The 12,531-nt window shown below is 32.4% G+C and overlaps 1 protein-coding gene across 1 annotated transcript in view; it reads left to right on the top strand.

Annotated features, from left to right (window-relative positions):
• The window catches only part of LOC125072339 (transient receptor potential protein), a 39,848-nt gene extending 27,317 nt beyond the window's left edge, over positions 1 to 12,531 (top strand). The window contains exons 6-21 of the mRNA XM_047682946.1: positions 329 to 530; positions 1,140 to 1,313; positions 2,232 to 2,330; positions 2,792 to 2,927; positions 3,416 to 3,568; positions 4,156 to 4,301; positions 4,461 to 4,701; positions 4,968 to 5,091; positions 5,523 to 5,718; positions 6,364 to 6,528; positions 7,658 to 7,880; positions 8,272 to 8,437; positions 8,719 to 8,876; positions 9,114 to 9,305; positions 10,765 to 10,866; positions 10,979 to 12,531. Of these exons, the coding sequence (XP_047538902.1) occupies positions 329 to 530; positions 1,140 to 1,313; positions 2,232 to 2,330; positions 2,792 to 2,927; positions 3,416 to 3,568; positions 4,156 to 4,301; positions 4,461 to 4,701; positions 4,968 to 5,091; positions 5,523 to 5,718; positions 6,364 to 6,528; positions 7,658 to 7,880; positions 8,272 to 8,437; positions 8,719 to 8,876; positions 9,114 to 9,305; positions 10,765 to 10,866; positions 10,979 to 11,469 (2,968 nt within the window). The 3' untranslated portion in view covers positions 11,470 to 12,531. The remainder of the gene's footprint in view (positions 1 to 328; positions 531 to 1,139; positions 1,314 to 2,231; positions 2,331 to 2,791; positions 2,928 to 3,415; positions 3,569 to 4,155; positions 4,302 to 4,460; positions 4,702 to 4,967; positions 5,092 to 5,522; positions 5,719 to 6,363; positions 6,529 to 7,657; positions 7,881 to 8,271; positions 8,438 to 8,718; positions 8,877 to 9,113; positions 9,306 to 10,764; positions 10,867 to 10,978) is intronic.

The following is a 12,531-nucleotide window of genomic DNA, read 5'->3' as shown; positions in this document are numbered from 1 at the left end:
AATTAATGAACTAATTTTACAAGCGAGAGCGTAACAAATTCTATGTCGTCTTATCTGGGAGTAAAAAATCTGTATATCTAGGAATCGAAATATTTAAAGGACAACTTATCATTAATTTGGGTGCGCTTAAGAAACAAGAAAATTAAAAAAAACGGTTATATATAAAATAGCAGTTTTATAAAATATACTTTCAACCATAATTGTTTACATTAAATAGTATATATTTAAATTAATTTCAGTAATACGGGTGATAATTTATTTTTTCAATATTGCGATTTGATTTAAAAATTATAAATATCTTAAAATAGAACCCCTTTAACAATACCAGATGTGGATGTGACGAATGCGTGAAATCATCTCAAGAGGACTCATTAAGACACTCCCAAGCTCGTATCAACGCGTACCGTGCGTTGAGCTCTCCTTCCCTGATCGCCCTCTCGTCCGCCGACCCTCTGCTCACCGCCTTCGAACTGTCTTGGGAGCTGGGCAGACTAAGCCGCATGGAAACTGAATTTAGAATAGAATACAAGGTAATCCTTGTTACTAATACAATGACGGTAATACTAAAAATCTTACACATTACTGCCTGACAGTGTTTAAATATAATTAGAGCAATGTTCACCAGCTGGGTGTTGCTCTAAATGACTGGAATGCCCTATTAACAACGAATATTAACATTCATCATATCGTTATGTTTGTGCTATTTTTCTGTGAAAACCCTCGATTAGAGCCAAAATTTTCATAATAATAATAATAAAATATATTCTGGTATTCTTAAATATATTAATAATAGAGAAATTAAGCATAGTAATATCTAACAAACTAGGTTAAACTCTGCTGTGTGAAGTGCTGTTCTCCTAGCTAGGTTATAAAACAGTCTGTATTAACGAGTTGCAGGCCGGTTCCTTTTTTTGAACTTAAAGAACTATTATGCACCATATCTTTTCTCTTTATGGCTTTTTGTTTATGATGTTTTTTACCTCGTTTTCACCGTTATGCTGCTAAATAAACTATGTTTTTCCAATACGAAAAATATACGGAAATAAAATACAAGATTATCTTGCTAAAAGGAAAAAAATATTGCTTGTCTTCATATAAAAATATATTCGAACCGATGATAATCTCTTCATTTCCTATAGACCCTTCGTCAGCAATGCCAAGAATTCGCCACGTCTCTTTTAGACCACACGAGGACATCACAGGAGCTGGAAATCATGCTAAATTACAACCCATGGGACTTTGACAGCTGGGAACCGGGCGAAAGACAAACGCTTGGAAGATTGAAACTGGCTATCAAGTATAAGCAAAAAATGGTAAAAAAGATCTTGCTATATTTCAGTTAAAAAATAAATTATCTGTACAAAACATAATGCTTTTAAGAGACATGAATTTGAACTTATGGAATAAATAATATTGACATTGTAGATCATGAAAATTGAAAAATTTTCTACATCATTATTCGCTCCATAATTAGAACTTAATACATCATTATCAGAATACTATATAATTCTGAATAAACAACATAATTACGCATCTCAGCGCCATTAAACCTCGTAACGAGGTGCTGTTATTTTTTATTTAGCTTGTAATTTCTAACCTAAAATTATATATGACCTAGATTAAAAATAAGCCACGAGGTTAGAAAATAGCCACGAAGCGTAATCTCATTTAGTAAACTAAGGATTCATGAACCCTTGTAGAGCTATCATTGGATATTAACTTGTTTATATATTTTTGTTTCGTTATTATGTTATTTGTAATGAAACGAGTAACAAATTGTTATCTCTAAAACAGCGACGGTATTCATATAAAACGTAATTATAAGCATTTTAAAATGTATCTTAATAAATGAAGACTAAATAAATATAATTAAACTTTATAGTATATGATAAAAAATTATAGGTATAAATATTATAAAAATATAACAGGCAGTAAATGTGCCAGAGCTGGGCAAAGGACACGTTTTGGAGTTAAATCCGCTAAGGTACACCAATGCTGTTTGGTTTGTGATTTTGTTTACACATATAGCAGAATTTTATTCAACCTATGCAATTTTCCTAGCGAACTTTTCCTTCACTAGCAAACATGAGACGAGTTATTAACATCGAGATTGAACCCTTAACATTCAGTAAAAATTCACTAGTTCTAAGCACTGGGTCATCTTCAAGATGGCCAGCTCAACTCCTTTTTTTTTATAAATGTTTTACAATTTTCGTTATATTTTATTACAGTTCGTAGCACATCCGAATGTACAACAATTATTAGGAACTATTTGGTACGAAGGTCTGCCAGGATTCAAAAGGAAGAGCATAGTAGGACAATGTGTACAGGTTTGTGAGTTTGCACTGGTACATGTTGTGACTTATTTGCGCAATCGAGTTTGCTCAGGCAAATAACTACAAAATCAGCCGATATTTAATCAGCGCTTAGTTAGTTAAAATCTTTTAAGTCTCAATCGCTGATATTAAACTAAGCAGCTGTATACACGTCAAATTTATCGTGTAACTTTTACAAGACACCGTCACCAGTACTAGTCTGTTTGCGCAAGTAAGCTCAAATAAAAAATTGATTTTATCATATTACTAATTATTTACTCTGTAGATACGCTAAACTATGTAAGTATATTTGCTTTCTTATAAATTATAGACTGAAATTAAAGATTAATACAAGTACGAATACACAACATAGTATATATAAATAACAACCAAGTTACTACTACATACTCAGGTACGCGTTTTCGTTTGCGTGATTAAGTTTTTAAAGTAATATTTACTGTCATTATTTGCAACAGGTGGCTAAACTCGGCGCTATGTTTCCCGTTTACTGTACGATATACATGTTGGCCCCGGATTCCGAATACGGCCAGTTTATGAAGAAACCCTTTGTCAAGTTCATTAGTCATAGCTCCTCGTATATGATGTTTCTAAGTAAGTATCAAATTTATTTTTCCAAGCAGCAATACTTAGTATTTTTGTGTTTTGTTTTGAAGTCTGAGGAGCCGTTGAATCTTAGTTTCCTAGATTGTTGGCACGTTAGCGTTGTAAGGGTTGGTTAAAACTTCTTGCAAATGTTTATAAGCTGTGGTGACCACTTACCATTAAGCGGACCATCCGCCTACGGCATATATATGTGATATATATGTGATATAGAATAATAAAGGTATAAAAACAAGTTTTCAAGGATAGAAGGGTAACCTAGCATATGCACCCCCTTCCTTTCACATGCCGGCAAAGCCGCAGGCAGAAAATACTAACAAATACCAAGTCTCGTATTGCTGCATTTTACTTCAGTAAGTCAATAAATTCTAAGTTATCCTTTGACTATGAATAAGATCTTATGTTAGCAAAGTCTTACCATCAGAGGAACCTCTGTCTCCTACTATATAATATTTTTACATTAATTCCTATTATTTCAGTGTTACTGTCCCTGGCTTCCCAAAGAGCTGAATATTTAGTTCTGGAATGGTCTGGTATATCTTGGTTGCAAGAGCTGGTCGAGTTTTGGAAAACCCGCGAACGAGGCTCCCTACCTGGTCTAATAGAATCCACTGTCATCATCTTCATAGCAAGTAAATTTGAAGTTTTGGCGTGTTTCATAATTTCTGTTGCGTTTTAATATTTAAATTTCCAAGTACATTATTTTTGCAATAAACACCATCCTATATCAATTGCTAATGGACTTAACCATAGAAATCGTTCAATTTACTAGTGTAGGAGTTTGTGCAAGCTCGTATAGGTAGGTACCACCCACTCATCAGACATTCTAATGAAGGTTGGGTGAGCCAGTGTAACTACAAGCACAAGGGACATAACATCTTAGTTTCCAAGGTTGGTGGCTCATTGATGATGTTAGGAATGGTTAATATTTCATACAGCGCCTTTGTCTATGGATGGTGACCGCTTAACATCAGGTGGCCCATTTGCTCGTCCGCCAACCTATATCATAAAATAAACAAAATAAAACCAGATATTTTCTTATTTCTTGATATCAATCGTCATATCATTTTAATATGTGTTATATGTGTAACCTTTGATTAAAATAAACATCATTTATTTAAAAACTCTTTTATGAAGTAGGTATTTGACAATATTCTTATAAAAGTTTCCTACTATTTTCCACTACTTATACAATGTGAATTGAATTTATTTATTTCAGGTTTAGTATGGGGCGAAATAAGATCACTTTGGGAGAACGGACTCTTAGAATATTTGAGTGATTTATGGAATATAGTCGACTTTATCACGAACGTCTTTTATATAGCTTGGATAAGTTTGCGTTTTTCTTCATGGTATATTGTACAGGTATGACATAATGGTTTTTTTTAAATATATCGAAATTTATTTAATTTAATATTCTTGAGGGTAAATGGTTGTGCACGTGCACAACCATTTACTGTGCTGTTATTCCTATCCTATTATCCTATATATATATCGATTAATTATTTATTATTATTTTCACAGCGGGATTACCAAAGCGGCAAGGATCCTTGGTACCCAAGAGAACGCTGGGATTCATTCGATCCAATGCTGCTCTCGGAAGGCGCCTTCGCAGCCGGCATGATCTTCTCCTTCCTCAAGCTGGTCCACATCTTCTCCATCAATCCCTACCTTGGGCCGCTCCAAGTGTCTCTCGGCAGGATGATCATTGACATCATCAAATTCTTCTTCGTCTATATGCTTGTGCTATTTGCCTTTGCCTGCGGTAACTACAAAAATCCTTTCGAATTTCTTATATTAAATGTATAATGTCAATGCATTACTTTATAAAGACCTTTTTGGTTAATAGGCCTAAATCATGTTTTTTTTTTAAATAATTTATTTAAAAATTTAACTGATTCAACTAATATAATTCAACAGTAAAGACGAAATTTACGTAATGTCGAACGAACTTTTGCTTTATAAATAAAAAGTAAATTCATCAAATAAAGCTACATTTGCTAATTTACATCAGTTATTGTTTTTCACCAGGTCTAAACCAGCTGATGTGGTACTACGCTGAGTTGGAGAAGCATAAGTGCTATCACCATTCTTCTGTTATTCCTGACTTTGATACTCAAGAAAGAGCTTGTAGTATTTGGAGACGATTTGCAAAGTAAGTTGTTCTAGCACAGGCTTAATACCGTGATTTCAATATTAAATAAATTTAATCATTTCGCACACACAGTGACACACACTTGTGTGTGACAATACCTTTCGTATATTTGCCCTGACCGCTACTGGCCACAACTCACTTAATATAGTGCGCTGGAATATTTCCTGTAACCCATGATCACATTAAATTAATATGGAGTGTACATAAAAATCCCAATAAATATCATTGTCCTAATCAGAGATTCGAACACAGGACCTCACGATCTTCAGCATTATAAGCCAGCTACACAATCAGTGACAGCTAAAACTACTTACTAATGTTTTTGCAATCTCTTAATCTGCAACAGTAATACTTGTGTATCATATATCTGAGTCAAAATCTGATTGAATTTACCACTTAAATCATACTTATACGTTTTTCGTATTTTACAGCTTATTCGAAACATCCCAATCACTCTTCTGGGCTTCGTTCGGTTTGGTCGACCTTACAACCTTTGAACTAACTGGTATCAAGAGCTTCACCAGATTCTGGGCGCTACTGACCTTCGGCTCGTACTCCGTGATCAATATCATTGTACTCCTGAACATGCTTATTGCTATGATGTCCAACTCTTATCAGATAATTTCCGTGAGTCTAAGAAATCAAATAATACTTGGCTTGGCCAATTAAAATGAAGAGTAGAATGTTTATCAAAAAAAAATCGGTCACCATATTGATGACATGTCTGTGCTGATATTATAAGGCTGGAGAGTTTATTTGTTTGATATCGTCAATAACTATCATTTCGATTTACCAAAACATTTTGTTTACAGAAGTCACAAAAGTGTAAAACAAAATGACAAATTTCAAAGGCTGACAATGCCAAAAGTATCTCTAAAAAAAAAATTAAAATAAATGATACAAAACTGTTGTTGCGTGTATGTAACAGTCATAAAGCATTAAAATTTAATGCCAACAACAACTAGATACGTAGCCAAATATTAAAGTCCCAACATTTTCAAACAATATTTAAATTAGAGCAACAACTTCACCGTATTTCATCGTAGACGGTTAAACATATTAATCAAATCCTCCTTGAACTAAATCATGCAATAACAAAAATACGATACATGGATATTTTTTTTTTTAATATAGAATATTCTTGCTTCAACCATACAAGTGTTCTTGTATTATATTGAATACGTTACGTCATTTGCTAATGTATGAACATTAAAATTCTTCTTAACATTAAATTTTATTAACTACATACATTTTAATATTTTTATGTAATAGGAAAGGTCCGATGTGGAATGGAAATTCGCTCGAAGCAACCTCTGGATGTCGTACTTTGAAGACGGCGATACGGTACCGCCCCCGTTTAATATCATCCCCACTCCAAAACATGTGAACGGCTGGATACAAAAGGTTTTCCATAATAAAGAAAGAGGATCTATAATTGTAAGTATGAGTTTGTCATATAAACACGATTTCGTCGTTTACACTTGTAAAGATTATACAGAGTGGCACCGATGTTATCATTTTATATGATTAATGCCCGTTATTATAAAGCTGATAAAATTATCGTAAAAACAAATAGACGAATAATGTGTAAAAGTGTTTTTTTATAAGCAAAATAATTCACACGGAAAATAAAATAAAGTAAAACACTATTTGCATAATTAGTCCAATAGCCTGTAAAAACGGCAACGCCGCGCGGCAGCGCGAGCGCTGGACGGTCGCCCTTCCCCCCCCCCCCCCCCGTCCCTCCTCACCGCTCCCCGCACAGTTCCCTTTGACTTCAGCCAGCATTACTTGAGGTTAATAATTGCGAATTTGTGAATGAATAGTTTGGAACGTTTGACCTATTTTGGCCATAAGTTATTGCCTGCTAGTATTTATGCAACAATATCTCCGATAACGTTAGAATGTTGTAAATAAATAAAATAAAAAAAAAGTTATTGAATGTATTTGAATGTTTTTTTGTGTTTGATCTTAAAACACCACATATTATTAGGATTATCATTTAATGCATTGACGTCACAGTATTGTATATAAATATTATTTTCGACATAAAGAATGTTTAACATGATTTGTTTTGGACTGCATTATATCCGTAGATATTATTGATTTATTGTTATTTATATTGCCATAGTTCATTTACTAACTACCATACGAACGAGTGGAAACAAAACTCACACCATTTATTTGGTCATATTTAAGTTCATTTTGTGCATCATAAGTATCTATACTGTTAATGCAATTATTGCTGTGCTGTAATATTGCGCCATTTTTTCTTATTTATAATTATTATTCAATACATTTTTGCATTTATAGACATCTTTTTTATTATAACAGTCAAAACAATCAACGAGTAAGCGAAACCTTAAGCGTAACCTCAGAATTAAAGGAAAATGATCAAGAGTTATGATAGTTTATCTAAGTCTTATAATCTCGACCCGGGGAATGCTTATCCATTAATATCATGAAAGCCTTACAATTCTTTCGAGACTTGTTTTATTTTGGCTTTTCTCTTTAGAGCTGATAATGGTGTGAATATGGCCAAAATTAATAAAACCCTCATTCACAGAATAAATCACGCGAGAAGGCCCGTCAACAACACGAAGCTATCATGCGTATCTTGGTTAGACGATACGTAACAGCGGAACAGCGAGCCAGAGATGAAGTCGGAGTAACGGAAGACGACGTTATGGAGATCAGGCAGGACATATCAACACTGCGCTTCGAGTTAATAGATATTTTAGCCAACAACGGAATGAAAACGCCGAGGATCAACCTTCAAGATACAACAAGTAATGTCTTATTAAATATGATCCATCTATTTGTCGTAACACAAAAAAGTTTTCGTTTGATTTTATTCAAACTAATCATCTAAATAGTTTTTATGTTTTGTTATGGAAGTACAAAAGGAAAAAGACATAATGGATGGATGGATTAGTTACACAAATAACAGATATCATTGATATTTTCTTACTGAATATTCATTTGCACCTACTTCCACTTATCCCCTACCTCTTACTTATAATAAGGGGGCTATTTAAGGGACTTTTGGATAAGTGCCAGGTAACCCACTAAAACAATCTTTACCCACTCCAAACATCTCATAACAACGCCTTAGGATACTTAAGCTTTCCACCGGCACACTTGTACCAAAAAATCTAACGTAACTATATTTTAACACAGTATCGGGCAAGAAAGGTAAAGTGATGGAGAGGAGGATCCTGAAGGACTTCCACATTGGCATCGTGGAAGGAATAATAAAGGACGTGATATCGAAGGAGAGCAAGCCTAAGGACGTGTTCAGTCAGATCGCAAAAGCTATTGTGAGACGAGGAAGTGAAAATGATAAGTTAGTATATATTAGACTATCGATATACTATGTTTAATGTTTTTATTGATATATTAAAAAATAAAACAAAAGATCCAACTTAATTTCATTCCTAGTTTTAAGATAAAGAGTACATAAAAACAACGATATAGCATTATTAACCTTAAGATATATTACCAAAAATATAATACTAGTGACAAACTTGTTATTGGATGAGGAGGTCTGGGCACTAAATGTTCATAAGGAGGTACCAATACACCTAAACCTCTATTCGAATTTGTTTTTTTTTATGTTTTTCACAGGAAGAAAGACTGGAACGCCAAAGTGCGCAGAAGCACAATACGAAGAGACCCCATCGGAACAACTGCTGAAGCTGCAACAAAGAAGAGCAGACAATCCCTGAGAGCCCACATCTTGGACAACGTGTCAGCTAGGACTATTGATCCTCAAAAACTCTTGCGTAAGATCTTACATTATAGTATTTTAGTATTTATTGTACTATTAGCAAAGGAGAACGAACACATGAATAAAAATAAACATATATTCACACAACATATTTTGACACAAGTATACTGATGCACGTGAATATTAAATATATTTTTTTAATATTTCCCAAATAAAAAAAATTGTTATAGTAAATATAATTTTTTTTAATTAAGGTATTCTAGAATATATAAATATTTTTAATAACTTCTAGAATACAATCCAAACCTATCTTCGGTAACACCGACCGCTCGCGTCGCGTACGCTAAGTTCATGAGGAGCAAGATCAAGTCTGACTTTACTGAGACGGAGAGCAAGCCAGATGATGAAGAAGGTGCTGCAGGTGAAGCATCTGTGGCTAAAGAATCTGGATCTCAAGAAGCTGGACCTAAAGAAGTAAAGAAAGGTAAGATAAATATGAAGTACTTTTTTAATAAAATACATTCGCAAAATAAATATACACAAAAGTTACATATTTGGTGGTAAGACTTTGTGCGAGACCAGTACTTACCACTTACTCATCAAATACAGCCAAACAGCAATACTCAGTATTGTTGTATTCCGAATTGAATAGTGAGTAAGGCAGTGTAAATTCTGGTTTAACGGACATAATATCTTAGTTCCCATGGTCGGTGGCGGATTAGTATTTTAAGAAATGATTGATATTTCTAACGACGCCAATGATGACCACTTCAAGTGACACAATTGCCCGACCGCCCAGCTATTTTATAAAAAAAAAAGAATTCTACTTTAATAATGATGATAATTTAGCGCTAAATACAGTACTATTTCAATATTATCAAATGATAATATAATGTAAATAGAAACATATGTATTTTCTTATTTTTAAAAGTCCAATTTAAAATAACATCAGTTTTTGGCTAACAAGAGTAGATACAAAAAAAAATTTATAGCTCTGTGTTCAATTACAATACAACTTACAACTGTTAGTAGATGTTCGAAGAAAAATTAGTTTTTATATATTTGTTTGGAGAAAAATCGAAACTTCCTCTATTTAAAGTCATGGATTGCAAAATATTAGTTTATTTCTTTATTTTACTAATTCAAGTTACCAACAAAATACACAATAATACGCTTTAAAGAAAAAAATATATATTATAATAATAAGACAAATTTCAATAGATCTAATAAGAATGGAACATATAGAGAAACTAGCTGCACCTGCGGCTTTACAAGACTTAACCCTCGAGATTAAAAAAAAAAGCCTGTGACCTTCCCGGGGACTCAAACTATCTCCATGCAAAATTTAATCTAAATCGCTACAGCGGTTTAAGCGTGCTGAGACAGAATTACTTTCACATTCATTTTAAAATTATAGATGATTTATCCGAAGTATAAAAGACTTAAAGCAATTTATAACCAAGGAATTACAGTTGTTACTTAGTATCAAATTAAAAAATGATACATTCAAAAATTTAACTTCGGGAATCGCCAAAAATATCAACATTGCTATTCTTTTAAAACTTAATATAAGACTTTTGTAACATTAGTTCAATTTTCAAATGAAATCTGGATTTCTTCACAAGATTGATTTAGTTAACATAATCTATCTACGAAATTAAATTTTAAATTGCAGCTTCATAGTTATGCTACGTTTGCGCAACTGTTTTAAATTTTCCATGCAAGCACATTATTTGCATAATCGCGCAGTACTCGATTTATTTTCGAAATGTTTTCCATGTATTATTTTAAAACTGAATAGTATAATACTGTTATAAGTTCATGTTTTAATTACTTTTAATATATATGTATATGTTTTTACTCTATAATTTGATTAACTTGAAATAACATTATTTGTAAATTCAATGGTCAGAATATTTATAATATACTTCGCATGGCTTCAGATGGTCCACCTGTCGGGGGAAAACCACCAACACAAGAAAAAGCAGAAGATAAAAACGTAGAAGCAAAGAAAATAAAAGTAGAAGCTGATATCGAAAATAAAGGTTAAGAAATTTGTGTTTTAATACAATTATTTTAATCCCAATAAAAAATATAACTGAGTATTTGATTTTAAATTAAGTTTGTATTTTAACGGTTGCTTATACAATATTTAAGGTTCTCAAGCTAAGACCGAAGATCAAAAACAATCAAAGTCTTCACCTCAAGAACCGTCTAAATCTACTGACGCATCAGCGTCTAAGTCCGATAAGGAAACCACACCTCAGAAAAAGGGCGAAACAAAAGACCATGTCATTCAAATAGAGGAACCAGAATCACCAACCAGTAGCCTATACATGACTAAGGAAGAAGATAAGAATCTGCAAAAACCTATCTCACCTACACCAAGTGGACCTTCAGAACAAATTCTCTCAGCATCTACTCTAGAATCCGATCAACAGAAGGATGCAAAAACTCCATCTGTTACAATTACGGTTGAAGAGCCAAAAGATGATCAACCAAAGGAACCTAAGAAGAAAGAACCAAAACCGAAGGAAAGCGCAGGACCTTCCAAACTGAGTCCATCACCAGCTCCACCGAAACCAGGAATAGTGACGGATAAAGGGAAATCTAAAGTAACTGGTAAAATAGTTTCGGGTTGGCTTTAGGTCGTTGTGAAAAAATAAACTCACAATAATATTTATATACATATATTAACAGCTATTATTTCTGTCTTAGATATTTTTATTTTTCTTTGACGTATGAAATAGTTAAATAGATAATTTTAAAGTTAGCTAAGTGCCTTAAATATGATTTTATTTTTATTAGAGCATATACTTCTATAATATATCAAAGTTATTGCACTATAAAAATCTCATTAAACACAATGAATTACACAGTCGTAATCAAATTACATTAATCGTATAGTTTCTAGAAATTTAATGCAATACATATTTCCAGTAAATCAGTAACAAATTAAATATTTACAAGTTTTATTCTTTATAATACTGTTTTACTATCATTGTTTCCATTGATATCCGAAAGTTTTATTCATATAAGCATACGAGTATATACACTATCTACTAACTTCGTACATAAACTAAATTCATATTATAATAATATATTTTTAGAAGATAATTTTATGTAAGCTTCTTTAATTTTCGACGCAACACAAACATATTTGTCATTTTTTCAATACAGCATTTATTTGCTTAATAAAATTAGCGCATGATACTCAACGAATTTACATTAAACAAGGAATGACCAAGTACTGACATATTAGTGAGATGATAAGTAAATATATTATTAATAGCAATAATTAGAATAATTTAGAATAATTATCTTAAACGGAAATCGAAATAAAAAAGTGAATCTATATAAAATGAAATCGATAATTTACACAATTTTAAATCCACCGTGAGATTGATAAACGTCGCTTGAAAATACGTGACAAAAACGTATTTAAAATATATACGAAAAGTTTTTCTTTTAAATGTGTTTATTATTGTTATTTAACGATAAGGTGTTAAAAAATATGCGATTGCTTGTGTAATTTATATATCAGTCTTTATTCCACATAATTACCTTATTAAACGCATTTTGTTAAAAGGTTTTGAAACGGACTAATGTTAAGTCGTTAGTTTTTTTCAAACTCTGTCACTTTCTGTATCCAAATTTTTATTTATTTAGTTTTACTGTAATTGTAATTTCCAATCTCCAATAATTGATTA

Source organism: Vanessa atalanta, chromosome 21 (genome assembly GCF_905147765.1).
Source record: "Vanessa atalanta chromosome 21, ilVanAtal1.2, whole genome shotgun sequence".
Lineage (NCBI taxonomy): Eukaryota > Metazoa > Arthropoda > Insecta > Lepidoptera > Nymphalidae > Vanessa > Vanessa atalanta.
Note: the sequence above shows the minus strand (reverse complement) of the source record. Positions and strands in the feature narration are given on the sequence as shown.